This window comes from Primulina tabacum, chromosome 11 (assembly GCF_025594145.1).
Source record: "Primulina tabacum isolate GXHZ01 chromosome 11, ASM2559414v2, whole genome shotgun sequence".
Classification (NCBI taxonomy): Eukaryota; Viridiplantae; Streptophyta; class Magnoliopsida; order Lamiales; family Gesneriaceae; genus Primulina; species Primulina tabacum.
In genome coordinates, this window is record NC_134560.1 from 8,403,343 (window position 1) to 8,420,307 (window position 16,965).

Genomic DNA, 16,965 nt, shown 5'->3' on the forward strand with positions numbered 1-16,965 from the left:
CTCGGGAATCATTCCTTTCCCATTAATTGGACGAAGAGTGGATTCACCTACCTATATAGTGAGGTTATATTTTACTTTTGCTTATTCCTTACCTTAGAAAAGACGGAGTATGATAGGATATTTTTATAAGAAGAGCACCAATATAAGTATGAGAACGTGCCCACCTCATTGAAATACTTATGAAGCCAAAATGTGTTTCATGACAAAAACTGACACAACTTGAAAAACCAAGTGGAATGTTTTAGATATTATTGTGTATGGTTTTACATGAAGCGTCAAGAAGTTCAAAACATAATGTTCACTTTGTGACCTGGTAATGAAAAATTTAAATTGAAATGTCATGAGATAAAATAAAATTTAAAGAAAAAATACTATTATAATGTAATAAAATTTGATATAATAAAAAACCAGGATGTCAGTCCATATAGCTAATTGAATGCAACAAAAAACATGATCTTCTTTCATAAGCATGGAAAATTCATTGCGTGCATCTTAAGATAATGAAAGCGTATCAAAACAGTGGGACTGGCCAAACATTCTTAAATCATACAGACAAAAACACCCATTAATCTGTTATTAAGTTAGTTAATTACATGCAAAACAACTCTCGAAAAAGCGAAAGCAGAATCGGACACAAGACTGTCACCATCATCATCCCCTTTCTTTAATAATTTATAATCAGACAGCAGTCGTGATACCAGAGACTCTCCATTAAATTACAGCTAATTAACAGCCGAAAGTTGCCTAATCCATTATTGCCCACTCATACTTTTCGGAACTTGTTTCAGAATTCAGTGTTCCAAGTTCCAGACTCCATATCTCTGCAACCCTTTTCATCATACTTCCTCTTCACTCGTCTTTTTTTTCCTGTGGAGTGGGTTTCGTTTTAGGCTTCTTAACCAGCTTAAAGAACGAGCCTTTCAGACGGAAATGAGTATGTACGGTAGGGATCCGTGGGGTGGGTCGCTGGAGATTGCGGCCGATTCGGCCACGGACGATGACCGAAGCAGGAACTTGCACGACTTCGACAGGGCGGCGCTGTCGCGGCCGCTGGATGAGACGCAGCAGAGCTGGCTGCTGGGTCCTGGAGAGCAGAAGAAGAAGAGGTATGTTGATCTGGGCTGCATTATTGTTAGCAGGAAGATCTTTTTGTGGACGGTGGGAGTTATTTTGGGTGTTGGATTGTTGGCTGGATTTATTTCCTTGATCGTTAAGACAGTTCCACGGCACCACCACCGACCGCCGCCGCCGGATAATTACACCCTCGCCCTGCAGAAGGCTCTCATGTTCTTTAATGCTCAGCGCTGTGAGTATACCATTTTCTTGTAATTTTTTTTGGGTTTTATTCTGATTATTGGGTTTACTGAATCTGATGAATTTCTGTGTGAAGAGAACATGAATGGATTTGATGCATAGAGGCCAAGCCAGCCAGAAGTTTTCTCTAATCTTTTCTCTGTGTAAATTTTTTATAAAAATTCAAGGTTCCAGCTCCGCGTATATTGATAAGGAAATTACGTTTCTTAATAATATTATGTTTCCATCGATATTTTTCACATTGCCACGGACGATATGGGGTTGGACCTAGCGTGGGACGAGAAGGGCCAGTCTTGCTCCCCTCGAACAAAATTTAGGTGTAATCTTCCCAAAAATATTTGATTTGTCCTCAAGACTATATCGAGTCACTCCATTAAACCTGGCTCGCCCCTTTTTAGCCAAGTTCTGGTATGTGTATTGTAGTCTAGTTTTGTAAATGTCGGTACAACGAGCTTCACTAGCAATTATTTTGTATTTGGTCTCACTTTGAAATAATTTACCTAAATATCTTCAAATTATCCCATCAATGATTAATGGCTGAATGGTTTTTATTTCCAGCTGGAAAACTACCGAAGCACAATAATGTGTCATGGAGGGGAAACTCATGTGTAAATGATGGGAAGTCAGATTCCTCGACTATATTTAAAGATCTGGCTGGTGGCTACTATGATGCTGGGGATGCAATCAAGTTCAATTTCCCTCAATCTTTTGCCATGACTATGTTGAGTTGGAGTGTGATTGAATACAGTGCAAAGTATGAAGCTGCTGGAGAACTTAACCATGTCAAAGAAATTATCAAGTGGGGGACTGATTACTTCCTCAAGACTTTCAACTCCACCGCTGATACTATTGATCGAATTGTTGCGCAGGTAGTAAATGCCACAATTTTTTTTTTCGGGCTGTATATGGACATTTCATTTTGTGTTTTATGACATGTTTATTGGTTGAATTTTTTTAGTCTATGCCCATATAACAAAGTGGCCAGGGAAACAGGGTCTAGCAAGGGTGGTAGCCTCTCTTGCTTTTAAAGTTTTCCTATTATGTTTTTTAGAAATTAACTTCTCGAAATCTTGTTTCAGCATACTTATCCAAATTTCACTATTGTGCTCCATCTAATTGTTGTTAGGGCATTATTCTTTATCCTTTAATGTTAATATCTCTCAATTAGTTTCTCTGAGAAGGAAGAAAAATGTTAAAACGTTTAAATTGATTTCACGTTGCAGTCCATCATCAGTATGAATTGTGCTCGAAAGGTAGTCCAGAAAAGCTTGTTTTCCCTTTAAGGTTGGATAAGATTTATAGTTCCTTATAGTTATGCGTTGAAATTAAGAAAGTTTTCATTTCACCTATCATTGTTCAAAATCAATTGGAGGGCATTCTCGTTGGCTGAATGCCTAACATTATAACACATGGTATATTTGGTGAATTAATATTTCAACTCAAATGCTTTACAAGTATGACAGAAGAAATGCCACATTACCATCACTATGTCACATAGGCTATCATCCCGGACAATAAATGTTCCCGCTCCCGAATACATTAGATAGTCTAAAGTTTTTCTTATACTTGGCAGGTCGGACAAGGGGATACATCTGGAGGACCGACTCCTAATGACCATTATTGTTGGATGCGCCCAGAAGACATTGATTATGACAGACCCGTTACGGAATGTCATAGTTGCTCCGACCTTGCTGCGGAAATGGCTGCTGCTTTGGCTTCGGCATCCATTGTTTTCAAGGACAACAAAGCCTATTCACAAAAGCTCGTTCATGGTGCCAAGGCTCTCTACAAGTTCTCTAGAGATCAACGTGGCAGATACAGTGCAGGTAACGAGGCGGCAACATTCTATAATTCCACAAGTTACTGGGACGAGTTTGTGTGGGGGGCAGCTTGGATGTATTATGCTACGGGAAATGCATCATATCTTCAGCTTGCCACAACTCCTGGTCTTGCCAAGCATGCAGGTGCCTTTTGGGGAGGCCCTTATTATGGGGTTTTAAATTGGGACAATAAGCTTCCTGGAGCTCAAGTAAGTGGAATATATATGGTACCCTTTGGTTTATGTGATCAAATGATAATACTAAACAGTATTGAATGATGGTTGGTGATTGATCATTTTGATTGTATATTTAGGTGCTTCTGAGTCGTCTGAGGTTATTCCTCAGCCCAGGATATCCATATGAAGAAATTTTGAAAACATTTCACAACCAGACTAGCATATTCATGTGCTCGTTCCTACCATATTTTACAACGTTTAACAGAACAAGAGGTAAATTGATAGCATAAACTTTTAGATAAGATGATTATTAATTAAAATATCAAAGCAAGACATAAAAAAGCCCCAAGCTTTATTCTCATTGCCACCATTTATGAAAAAGAGTTTCTAAATACTTCAGAATTTATTTTGCATTAAAATGATTTTATAATAATTTAGGCCTTTGGACATTTATTTGAAATGGTATTGGAGCCACTCCAAGAAAGTTCTACGTTAAAGTATCACCACTTTTCATATACATGAAAAAGGGTTTTAGATCAAATGCTTCGGCATAAAGAAAGTTGGCTAACATAAAAGGGCATGTTGGAGAGTATAAAGATTAAATTTCCTTACTTTTTAACAATTTGAGCTTCATAATTTAGTTGTTTTTATTCTTAAGCAAATGTTTGTTACTTGAACAGGAGGAATGATCCAATTAAACCACGGAGCACCTCAGCCTCTTCAATATGTAGTCAATGCTGCTTTCCTTGCAACATTGTTTAGCGATTATATGAGAGCTGCTGATACACCTGGTTGGTACTGTGGACCTCATTTTTACTCTACCGATAACCTCCGAGAATTTGCGCAGACACAGGTACACGACTTGCACTTTTTCATTTGTCGACTTCTGCTGAAATCATAGATAACATTCGACTATCTTTAATTTTGGATGCTCAATTTTCAGATGGATTACATTCTTGGCAGAAATCCCCAAAAAATGAGCTATGTTGTGGGCTTTGGCAATCATTACCCGAAGCATGTACACCATAGGGGTGCCTCAATACCTAAAACCAAGATCAAGTATAATTGTAAAGGAGGATGGAAATGGAGGGACTCGAAAAAACCAAATCCGAATACCGTTATTGGAGCCATGGTTGCTGGACCCGACAGGCACGATGGATTCCACGATGTGCGTTCTAATTATAACTATACAGAGCCAACACTTGCTGGAAACGCAGGCCTTGTGGCAGCTCTTGTTGCTCTATCTGGCGGCGCAGACATGGAAATCGACAAGAACACGATTTTCTCTGCCGTGCCACCCATGTTTCCGACACCACCACCGCCACCAGCTCCTTGGAGACCGTGAGTCGGGTTCATCTGTTTCTTTGATCCGTAAAATCTTGGAGAACTAATGTTGAATTAGTTATATTTGAAATGTTTACAAGGGACAACTATGAGGAGCGAATTTTACACTGGAATAGTTAGAGTAACTTGAAGAATTAGCCAGGGCCAAACATGATCTTGTCTGAATTTGTGTAGTGTATGTATGTATTTATTCTATACTATGTAAAACCAATGTTTTTCGACGTACACCAGAGTTTGAACATGAACGGTTGACTTGTATCTGATTCACGATTGTGTAACAGGTTTTCTTCGTCTATACCTGTATCATAGTCTGTTCGAATTAACTGTTTTCATGTCTAAGGTATCCCGTTTTCAACTGAAAGCAGCGAATTGAAATGTGACATACTCGAACTTATGGGCTGGTTATACGATGACTTGTGCAATAGGTATGGCATTTTACAGACGGGTTTGTGTGAAGAGTTCCGAGTGTGATAAAATCCGTTCTATCTTAAAATATCGAGGGTCCAAGTTCTTTACTTGTTAGAAATTGGAAATAAAATCGTTTCAATGGTAAATATTAAGGATTGAAATATAACTATCTTAGAAATGGACAGAAATATGAACAAAGCTAAAAAATCGAGAACTTCAGAAATATGCAAGAAGGTTATATGCATACAATCAACAGAAACTTACAAGCACATGTCCAAACAACTGAGATCTTGGTAACCCAAGGGCAGTAGTACTTCTTGCAGCAACAAAATGGATTTATTCACAAGCTATGTTAAAGCAATAGCAACATGGAATCTACACTTGACTAAGATTATGATCCATGAATGGAAGACCGAGCATTTTAATTTCTCATGCGAGCTGCCTCACGGCATCATATAGCTATACATCACTTTAAATAACATATCTGAGTGTGTTATGCCTTACCTACATAATATGAACAACGAGGTTATCATTGCCATAGCTTTGTTGTTCGAGCAAAATTTGTTCAGCAGAAGCTGAAGCAGATTCACTACAATTACACAATTCAATTTTTTCAAGTAGAGGCAACTCTCCAATGCCACAAGGGATCTCTTTCAACAATCTGCAGTTCATGATGACAAGGTGTTTTAGGCGAGGAAAATGAGAGCCATCGGCCTCCCATACCTTGAGATTCGTTCTGCCAATAAAAAAATATCTCAGTTGAGGAAAACCACTCCCTTCTGATTTCAAAATAGGTCCTGCGAATGCATAATTTTCAAGTTTGAGCACTTCTAGTACGGGTAACGCGCTGAGCTTGAGCATATCTTCCCATAGAAAAGAGGTGCCACTGAGAGTCAAATTCATCAACTTTTGGGGGAAAAAATCTGGTGATGGAAGACAGACTGGCTTCATGAAACCACTAACAAATGGGTCACGAAAGACGTACTTCAAAGTTTGAAGTTCTTTAAGATGGATAAGATTATTGAACCATCCCCGGAATCCATAGTCCTCCTCATTTTCATAAACACGCAATTTCTTCAAGTTGGGCATCGAAATAAAGATTGCCTTGGTGCAACTTATAGGCCGTATTGTACTAAGTGATTGCAGATTTTCCAGAACTTTTAGTGAATGTTCTTCGTACTGTACTTGACAAATCAAAGCTTGAGGAAATCCAATGGTTGAAGCTAACTGCATTATATTTGGTCCAGATTCTTTTGGCCAATAAGATAAAAAGCTTCTCTTCAAATGAAAATGTCGTAACTCCGACATAGCCCAGAATTCCTTAGGCAACAGACCGTTCCACTCACCCTCAATAATTAAGAACTGTATATTGTGAAATGTCGAACTAAATATAGATCTATCGATGTACTTTCGGAATGAAAGAGCCAAATATCTTAAATTAGCCATGTGTGATATCTCACTTGGTAGCTCTTCAAGATTTAGATAAGTAATATCCAACACTTTCAGGAGTTTGAAGTTCATGAAAAAGTAACTATCAGGGTCTGACAATGTTATAGCTTGAAACCACAAAAAAGAACGAATGGGTGGAAACAAAGGACTAATAATAAGATCAGGAGTGCTAGAGGGAAAACAGATACGGCGTGGCTCTAACTCGAAGACCATAGGATCATTTTCATATGCCGGTTTCATCAATTGCCCATGCTTATTAAATGCGAGATAAAAGTTCTGTTTATAGGATTCTATCAAGCATAGGTCTCTCAATAGATCATGAATGTAACATATCTTGATCTTACCATCAGAACTTTTTCTCTTCACCTGAATAAGATTTCTGGCAATTAAGTCCTCCAAATAGTTCTCAGCCACTTCTTCAACACTTTTTAGATTTTCAGGACGGATGAATCCCTCCACAATCCATAACCATACCAATTTTTTAGCCAGAATCTTGTGATCTTCAGGAAAAGTTCCCAGATAAAGGAAGCAAGATTTCAGATGATCGGGCAAATGATTATAACTTAAAGCAAGTATGTTTTCACAATAATTTGATTCTTTCACAACTTTTGAGCTTACATTTTGTGCAACATCCTTCCAGATGTCCAATTTCTTGTTCATCTTTGATAAAAGCCCTCCTACCACAACAATTGCTAGAGGTAGTCCTTGGCATTTACATGCTATTTCCTTCCCAATCAACAGTAATTCAGGGCACAATTCCTCCGTTGAGATTTTTGAATAAAGTAGCTCCCAACTTTCATCATCATCCAAACAACGCAAGCAATGAGTATTCTGACTTGCATGAGTAGCCACATCATCAAGTCGACTGGTCAAGACAATTCTACTATCATTTCTATCATTTGGAAAAATTGTCTTTAGATCATCCCAAACCTTTTTATCCCACATGTCATCTAGTACAATGAGATATCTCATTCCTTTCAGACTTTTGTAAAGTGTATCCTTTAGTTCTGCATTGTCCCTTTCGTATAGACCAGTCACGGAATCAGAGATACAACGTAGAAGACCTATCAATACTTCTCTCAATTGGTACTGTTGTGATATAGTGAACCATGCACGAATGTCGAAATCATGCTTGACAAGAGGATGATCGTATAAACTCTTTGTGAAAGTTGTCTTACCAATCCCACCCATCCCAGTGACTGCGAACACTTCAAGTTTTGACGATTTTCGAGTCAAACAATCTAGCATTTTTATCAAATCATCCTCGAGGCCCACTAGTTTGAACTCGTCATTTGGCGTTTTGGGTAGCATATTTGAACCTATGAAGGAGGGACCTGCTCGAGGAGTTTTAATTAAGCAATGAGTGCTGTTAAAATCTAAACAGTTCATATATAAATCACAAGATTTAACTGAAGATGCCATAACAGAGCTTGCCTGCAGATGTTTGATCTCGTACATTTACGGTCGATAGGCGAAGAACCTCTCCGTTATCGTGACTCCTTTTCAGCTGATTGTGGATGAATTCTATAGTATCAGTTATTCGACACATCTTTCGATTAAAAATCTGTCCTGCACCACAGATACCCATATTTGTTGGTTTTTCAATATATGGTTTTTTGAGACAACTCCATACCTGTTCCCAAGAAATCGGACATAAAAAATAATTAAATAAGGAAAAGAAAATCTCAGATCAGGGATATATGTGTGTGTGTGTGTGTGTATATATATATATAGTATCAAATTTCATGAATTAGGAAACATAATTACATGATTATCAAGTAGTTATAAAAAGTTTCATATATAATAATACCCCTTGTGTAATAAGGGGCGACAACTTTGAATTCACCAAAGATCTTGAGTAATACAGTACATACCCATGAATCAAGGTAATCTTGAGCAATGTCTGCCACACCATTAATCCACATCTCCAAATGGCTCATCAGTTTTTCATCATAAACTTTTCCTGAGGAATCAATCAGAAAAGAGTGCATCAAGCGGAGATTTTCATACAGAACCTCAATGTCTCCTTTCCTGAACGGACAAGGCAAGTAGTGTTCATTGATAAAACTGCACTGCAGATCTTGCAATATCGAGACCACATAATCATATTTTTCGAAATCTTTTACTCGAAAGGTTCTTCGAAACACATCCAGATCGGTAGAGGATTGACCTGCTTGATGAGAAAAAATTTATTAGTCCTAACATTTCAGTCTTGGAAGTTCAGATAACACTAACGCACCTCTTTTTTAATTTGTTTCTGAACAAAAATCAAAAGAAAATACTTCATTAAAACTAACGACCATTTTCAAACGATGCATAAATGTAGGTATTGTGCAATAATGTAATTATATAGGATTTAATTTTTCATCATCAAATTTTGTCTACGCTACCTTTTTAGGTTTAACTGTTAGCCCAAGTACTGTCACCTAGGAAAATGTTAATCAAGCTATGAACAGTTGAAAAGTCTAAATTTTTCTCATATGATCACAAGATATACACCAAATCGAGCTTGCTTGTAGATGTAGTACCTCTTTTTCCTCGGGGTGGGTTTTCAAGAATATATCTCACATCATAAATCTCCTTCAACTGCTTGTTGATAAACCCAGTACTTTCAATTATTCCCATTTCAATATATGGTCTCCGAACACTTGCGTCCTTTGGAATAGACATATATACCTATTTCAAGAAATTTAATAGAATTCATCATCACAAAACGGTTAATAGTCAAATTGGGGCAGGCAACATTTCATCCAGGATTCCATATGTGATAGAGCCCCACGTAAAATAATAAGGTACAGAATGCTTGATCAGATAACAGTCGATACCCTCATGTAGTCTTTAGCTATGCGAGTCTCGAACCGGGTCAAACTCTCCAGATTTTCAATCATTTTTTTCTCATACCCTTCTCTTCTGGATTGCATAAAATTCTTAATCTCACGGAAATTATCGAACATAATAGTATTGTCTGTCACAGAGCGGAAGTCACGTTTGCGCAAGAACTCGATATCATCTAGGACGTAAGTGTAGTACAAAGGTGAGGGGATTCTGCTCGACATATCCAAGACGGTGAAGGGTTGACCTGCTCCATGAATAGATACTCATCAGTCGAAATGAATAATGACAACTTTGTTACTATTATCAAATATAATTGTTGAGTCGACATGGAAGTTGGGGATGATGCAAAAATGTGAAGGCATCTTATTGGGATCAGAAAATATGTATCGTAATCGAGCCTGTGAGTGTGGCGCCTCCAAAATTGTGGGTTGATTCGCGGACGGCCTCCCTCTCGACACGAATCTTTTTCAACTGGTCCTTCATGAACTCCATACTTTCGGCCACTCGACGCAGCTTTGGGTGAGACATTCTACCACTCTCTTTCTCCACATTTGGTGGTGGAACACAACCCCAAACCTGTCAAAAGAAACAAAAAAATCTCAAATTTTCAAGAAGATGAACCAATTATACATGTACAAGACAATATTGTACTAGAAATTTAGAAGGTACCCAAAGAATACTCGAGTAAAATACTATAAAGATTATATGCAGAGCCCATACCCATGAATCAATGTACTCTTGAGCTAGGCTAACCACAAATCGGATCCAATGCCCCCATCTGTCCATCAATACTTTCTCATAGCTTAATCCGGAGGAATTGCAGAACGAAGAGTGCAGCGAACTGATTTTATCATACAGGATCTTGATATCTTCTTTTCTATGAGCACTACTGAAGCAGTCATTTGGGTCCAGGATGTAGTTAGGTGAGCTCATGATTAGTTCCAGATCTTGCAACAGGGAGACTACCGCATCGAACGTGACGAAATGGCCCGTATTCTCCATTCTTCCTGCTTTGTTTTATGATATTCTTCGCTGAGGTAGCAGAAGTCATAGGATTCTTTCAACGTCGATGGGGCGTTTTGGGGAAATCTAGGGAAAGGAGCTCTACTGTGACTTATTTAAAAAAAAAAATTAATTAGTCAATTTACCTAAATGTTTTTGTGTGTTAAATTTAAAAACACGCTTAATTTTGATTAAAAACCTTTTCTACGTAAATTTGATTAAAACAAGCTATCAGTCGACCAAACCCACCAAATCCTTCTCTACGCAAATCTTTTTTCCTTCCTTTCCACCGATCGATTTTCGATCCCGAAAATTTCCTTCCCTCGACGCGACGCAAACTCAAACAAAAGAATTAAAATCTGGTAATTTTCACGCTTAATTCGATTTATTCTTCTGGTGGGGATAGTGAAAGGTATTGATCCAGAATGGCTGTGCCTCTCATGGGAAAAACACGAAGAATTCGCATCCCTGTCTACACAGATGGGCGCTGGTTTTTGCTAAAACTCGTGGCAGAGGTCAATAAGTATATAATATTTGACTTGCAGTGAAGGCACGACCCCAACTTCAAAGCTCTGAATCAGGACATATAACCTATACTTGTTGGGAACAACCCACACCCCGAGAGGCTATGATATATAAAGCTACATGATGAATTCAGAGCCAAGATTAAAAGTCTGTTGTCCTATCTCTAATGTGTAGTATTTTTAGCATTGATAGATAGACTAATAATTTTATTCATATTCCTATTTAAAAAAATATTGAAGTTAATATTTTTTTTTACTTTTACAGCGAGGATTGAGGAGCATATGTATTAGCCGGTGCTGCATATTCTTTGTCGAGGAAGAGTGACCAAATAGTACTAAATTTAGATGACAAACTGGTATCTGAGTTCAAATATTTTTTAGCGTGTAATATGTTTGATAATCATTGGACATTGTTTTGATGTATTGGACATTGTATGTAATTATTGAACATTGTTTATAGTCAAATTTTGTTTGTTTAAAGTCGAATTTTGTAAAAAATTGTTGCTTTTTGGGTCGACCATGTTGATCTGGGACGACCAACCATGTGGGTCGACCAACCAAGTTGATCTGGGTCGACTATGTGGGTCGATCATGTTGTTCTGGGTCGACATTGGTCGACCAACCATGTTGATCTGGGTCGACCGTGTTCATTTGTTGGTCGACCATGGTGATTTTGGATCGACCCTGTTGATTTAGGATTTAGGGTAAGTTACATTTTTTTATATATCAATCATAATTTCATAATTATGGTACATATGTTAAGTTTTCTAAGACTTAGGAATCATAATTTCACAATTAAGTTACATTTTTTATATATCAATCATAATTTCACAATAATGTTACATGTTTTAACATATTAATCATAATTTCACAACAATGTTAAGTTTTCTAAGAATTTCACAATTATGTTATATTTTTAACATATGAATAATAATTTCACATTTATGTTACATTTTTTTATATATCAATCATAATTTCACAATTATATTACATGTTTTAACATATGAATCATAATTTCACAACTATGTTAAGTTTTCTAAGAATTTCACAATTATGTTACATTTTTTAACATATGAATCTTAATTTCACAATTAAGTTACATTTTTTTATATATGAATCGTACTTTCACGTTTTTTTAAAAACCATATGATTCATAATTTCACAACTATGTTAAGTTTTCTAAGAATTTCACATGTTATATTTTAAACGTATGAATCATAATTTCACAATTATATTAAATTTTCATATGAATCATCATTTCACAATTATGTTACATTTTTAACATAAGAATCATAATTTCACAACTATTTTATGTTTGCAAAACCAAAATTGATGTAGCCAACAAAGGTCGACCAAGTTGATCCCGCCTTTGGGTCGACCTTGTAAATTTTGGGTCGACCCAAAAGTTACAGTTTTTGGGTCGACCCAAAGACTGAAACTTGTGGGTCGACCCAAATATGTAACTTTCTAGGTCGACTCAAATGATAATCTTCTTCTATCTTTTGTTGAATTCACCAATCGAACTTCTCTTTTCTTTTGCCATGTCTCTTCTCTAACAAAGGAGGCAATACCACAGGAAAATTAATGTTGCGTGGCCATTCACTTTCATCGGGAAGTACTGGATACACAGTCTCTGAGTAAGCCATGCACAATGTCATCGTAAAATAGTACTCTGAACACAAATCATATAAATCAATCTTGGCTAACCAATTGGCTGCAATGACATGAGCACATGAGATTCTATCAATATCAAAAACTCGTCATGTGCATCTTTTTTATTCCAGGTCCACTATGGCATTATGCCCGCGGCTCCTAACATCAAACTCAAAATGTCATAATTTAAAAACTTGCATTCCCTGGGCATCAGTGAACCTGCTACGAAGAATCCCCTCGATGGTAGGGGTCAGAATAGTGTTAGCTTCAATTGATGCGTGGCGATATCAGGCAAACCAAGACGAGGCCAGTTTCTGCAAAGAATCTAAAAGTGCAATGATTGGAAGCTTCCTCTCTTCAAGTAGTCTAGCATTGATCGACTCAACCCCGTTTATCGTCATAATATTGTAACGGGTCTTTGGACAATATGCTCGAGTCCATCGATCAACTGAATCTCTCTCGTCCAAAAATTGTGCGGCCTCAGGATATCTATTTCTAAAATCATTGTATGCAATATCAAACTCGACATGCTTATAAATTTTTGCAATGTGCAGAAACATTTCGGCTGCACCATTTTTTTGCACCTAGTTTTCATGTTTTGGGATAAATGCCACGTACAATTACCATGATGCGCATTTCTATAGACACTAGAAACCGCATTAATGATTCACTGATGTCTGTGTGAAATTATCACCAGTTCATCCTTGTCTCGGTACTACTTCTAACAACTTCGTTAAAAACCAACTCCACGAAGAAGTACACTCGACATCTACTATTCCCCATGCCAAAGGATATTGGTGATAATTTCATCTTGTGCCGATGCCACGAGTAAAACACCATTACCCTTGCCCTTCAACCACGTATCATCAATTGATACAACTTTCCGCATACTTCTATATCCCCTGACGCATGCACAAAAGGTAAGAAACATATACTTGAATCGATTTTTCTCGTCGACACATATGTCTGTTATGCTTCCTCGATTCATCTTCTCAACCATGTGCAAATAATAAGGCAATACAGTAAAACTCTTCGTAGGATCACCTTTCAAAACATTGTCTGCTAGTTATTTTCCTCTCCAAGCATTGCGCATCATCGCCATCACCGCTTTTGGTACAATTGGCACAGGATGACCTTGGAAATTATCCACCAACATATCACGAACAACAACCGAACTCGCTCCACGGATTCTCTTGTATCTCCCTATCAAACCACATGTGTGTGTATTGCAATATCTCCGAACGGAGAATGCATGTGAATCATTCTTAATATTTGAGGTCCAGATTCTCCACTTACAATCAGACACTATACATTTTACGGCGTACACTTTTTGGCTACTTTTTACAGTCACAAATTCAAAGCAAGCTTCCAAACTGATTCTACTTAACTCTTTTTTCACCACTTCTCTGTTTGGAAATTCTAGACCAACAAACAAGTTTGAACCATCCGTGAATGAAAATGTGTCATTACCAATATCCACATCTGCAACCGCATTTGCGTCATTACTTGCAACCTACATTTGCCTCGACCACAACGTCATGGATGACATTCACATCACGTGCTTCATCGTATATCTCAGCCGTGTTATTACGATCCACATGGATGACATCCATATTATGTGCTTCGTCGAAAAACTCACTGCTATTATTACGATCCAAAGAAACAATATTCAAGTGAAAATAATCATCAAAATGTCTGTTCGTTAAAATTACTATTGTATTCATCAATACCAACTCCGTGCACATTATCAGAAACATCAAAAGAAGCAACATGTTCAATTTCAACTTGAAGCACTGGCCTAGTTTTTGGACAACCAAAATACAAATATGCTTTCAAATCATGGTCATTCTCTGTATAAATCGGTTGAATGTTGCATGGCAACTCTGGAAGATAACTCAACCTCAAGTTAGCAGTATCGTCTAGTTTCCCAGATCTGTATAGTTCACTTTTTAAATTTTCAAAATAACAAATATCATCATCTACTGGAGTAGCAACAAACTTTGCATTGGACCCTGTATTCCATTTATATATCAGCTCTTCACTCACTTCCCATTTACCATTGATATGAACAACAATAACTGTAGGCATATCCTACAAAATTCATGAGGATAATTAGAATGGGCAAAAATTAAAAACAAAACATAAATACACGTGGCCACACCAGGTCGACCAAAAATTTTGTTGGTTGACCAAGAAAGATTCTTCTTGCTCGACCCAAAATTTGTTGGTCGACCAAGAAATTCTTTCTTGGTCGACCAACTTAATTTCGGTCGACCAAGTTCTCTTCTTGGTCGTCCAACATAATCTCGGTCGACCAAGATTATGTTGGTCGACCAAAAAAAATGTTGGTCGACCAAGAAGAAGGTTGAGAAATTCAATTTTAATTATTTAGGACTCTTGTTTCTTTCTGGGTATCAGTAGCAATCAGGTTATTTAAAAATTAGAATTGGCTAAATGCAGAAATGAAGAAAACAATGACATGGAGAAAACTTACTTGTGCTGGACTTTTTTTCTTCAAATACAGAGGCAATTTCAAATACAGAGGAATCGGGCAAGATTTGGAGTAGATTTAGATCTAGATCTAAAGGAATGAGCAAAATGGGTAAACGGATGGGAGGTTGTGAAGTTGTATTTGATGTAATGCGGAAGCAGTTGAGGGGTAGATGGTTGTTTTAATGTTTTTTTTATTTCAGGAGCTGGTAACCTAATTTTAAACGGAAATGTGCGTCGACGGAGAAGAAAGAGAAAATGAGAGAAAAAGAGGAAAATTAGGGAAAAGGGAGTCCTTTGGGATTTATTTAAAAAAAAAAAAAGATCACATGTCAATTTACATAAATGTCCCTATATTTTAAGTGTTAATGCGTTAAAATTATAATTGATTAACCTTTCTTCACTTGATTGAAACCCTTCTTCTACTCTAAACCTAATTCCAGTTCCCGTCGATGCAGAGATCCTCATTTTCCCCTCGACTCAATCGACGCAACCCTTCTTCAATCTTGATTTTGATTACATCCGAGAAATGGCTAACCAAAATATGGTATGTTGACTTTTATTTGATTATTTGATTCTGCGTGCGTCGTGTTGAGGAAGAAAGGTCGAACCACGCTTGGTCGACCAAGCCTGGGTCGACAACTTGTTTTTTGGTCGACCAAATAACATTGGGTCGTCAAGTTTTGGTATACCCACCCAAATTTTCAGTTTATTATTCTAATATATTTGTATTTGTAACAGGTATATTTGCCAAGAAAACTAGGCAGGGATGCAATTTTTCGCTGCAAGTTGACACTCAAATCAAAATATAAAGAGATTGCCGAGAAGATTTATCACTACCTCAACAACGACAAGAGATCCCTGTTTTTGGAGCAGTCTCCTTTTGGTAATTTGGTTAGGTATCATAGAGATTTTAATATTTCTTGTCAAATTATCTGGTATTTGATGAGTAATCAGATAGCTGACACATGTAGTGATGAGTTTTGGATGGTGGTGCGCAAAAGGCTGGTTAGATTTTCTTTGTTAGAGTATTGTTTAATAACCGGCCTCGATTGCGCTACAGAGCCTGTAGATGTATCAGAGGGAGGTGTCTTTGGCTCCAGACACTATGCCGATAAGTCTGAGATTGTTTTGAGTGATTTTGTAAAACCCAAGATTTTGAGTTATCATGTTATCAGGGTAGTATATCTTGGATACCAGAATTTATTTGATTTTAAGATGTGAGATTTTTGCAAGATTGTACCAAGATTGAGTGAATATTAATATCGTGTATATTATTTAAAATTTGAGCAGGAGAAAAATCCAAGAGTTTAATTGATATTGAGATACCGGGATAAAAATCAAGCAAGAGAGAATAAAATCCCTAGAATTCGAAATTATCGGTACACATATTATACAAATTTCGAAAATTTCATAAGGAGGAGGGTGTAGATTTCGAAAATCACAGAGATTAGATGAAGATTTGATTTATAATTCAAACACACTAAAATTCTTGATCACGATAGCAGCCAACCCCTATAAATAGGAAGGCCACCTGACTCAAAATTTCACACCTCATATCTCACCATATTTTCGAAATCCCCTCTAGTTTTCTTAAGATTTTTCGAGCACAGCGAAGCGCTGCCGCAGTCCAGCCACCGTGGTTTTCACGTTTTTCTTCAAGAAGTTTAAGGTAAGTGGGCTATTTTTAATGTTTAAAATTTAGGTTATGCATATGGGATTTTTCTTTTCGAAATTTTGAAAGAAAATTTGAGAATCGAGTACAATCTTTCTTCTACCCCGTTCTTGCATTGTCATACGTTTTTAGCACTGTGAGGAGTCAACCGTATATGGGTGGGAATCCCAACTATGACGTACCCTTACGCGGTGGGGGACATAACCGCTATACGGCCTCGCCCCCTTAGAGGAGTAAAAATTAGGGACTGACGTCAGTAAACCATAGAAGGTAGA

General features: G+C 37.3%; 2 protein-coding genes across 3 annotated transcripts; one reads left to right on the top strand and one right to left on the bottom strand.

Moving 5' to 3' along the window:
- The first annotated feature begins 706 nt into the window (after positions 1 to 706).
- LOC142517961 (endoglucanase 25-like) lies at positions 707 to 4,949 on the top strand. Its single transcript, XM_075620497.1, has 6 exons — positions 707 to 1,306; positions 1,873 to 2,183; positions 2,888 to 3,343; positions 3,448 to 3,583; positions 3,991 to 4,163; positions 4,254 to 4,949. Exons 1-6 carry the CDS (start codon positions 931 to 933, stop codon positions 4,653 to 4,655), a joined length of 1,854 nt encoding a protein of 617 aa, XP_075476612.1. The 5' UTR covers positions 707 to 930; the 3' UTR covers positions 4,656 to 4,949.
- A 514-nt stretch (positions 4,950 to 5,463) lies between these two features.
- Positions 5,464 to 10,442, bottom strand: LOC142517944 (putative late blight resistance protein homolog R1A-3). 2 transcript variants are annotated; one of them, XM_075620474.1, is made up of 7 exons: positions 10,067 to 10,442; positions 9,745 to 9,922; positions 9,337 to 9,590; positions 9,040 to 9,187; positions 8,386 to 8,681; positions 7,946 to 8,144; positions 5,464 to 7,845 (listed from the first exon to the last, which is right to left on the bottom strand). In XM_075620474.1, exons 1-7 carry the CDS (start codon positions 10,346 to 10,348, stop codon positions 5,567 to 5,569), a joined length of 3,636 nt encoding a protein of 1,211 aa, XP_075476589.1. In that variant the 5' UTR covers positions 10,349 to 10,442; the 3' UTR covers positions 5,464 to 5,566. The 2 variants fall into 2 exon arrangements, with proteins under 2 accessions (XP_075476589.1, XP_075476588.1); XM_075620473.1 differs by having other exon boundaries at positions 9,328 to 9,590.
- Between the last annotated feature and the right edge of the window lie 6,523 nt (positions 10,443 to 16,965).

Bases quoted from the DNA above. Each gene is read 5' to 3' on its own strand.
- LOC142517961 (XM_075620497.1), top strand. From the start codon at position 931: ATGAGTATGTACGGTAGGGATCCGTGGGGTGGGTCGCTGGAGATTGCG. The intron at 3,344-3,447 runs GTAAGTGGAATA...TTGTATATTTAG, and splicing joins ATAAGCTTCCTGGAGCTCAA to GTGCTTCTGAGTCGTCTGAG. The intron at 3,584-3,990 runs GTAAATTGATAG...TTACTTGAACAG, and splicing joins AACGTTTAACAGAACAAGAG to GAGGAATGATCCAATTAAAC.
- LOC142517944 (XM_075620473.1), bottom strand. From the start codon at position 10,348: ATGGAGAATACGGGCCATTTCGTCACGTTCGATGCGGTAGTCTCCCTG. The intron at 9,591-9,744 runs GCTCGATTACGA...TTCATGGAGCAG, and splicing joins TGGAGGCGCCACACTCACAG to GTCAACCCTTCACCGTCTTG. The intron at 8,145-8,385 runs GTATGTACTGTA...TCTTGGGAACAG, and splicing joins AAGATTACCTTGATTCATGG to GTATGGAGTTGTCTCAAAAA.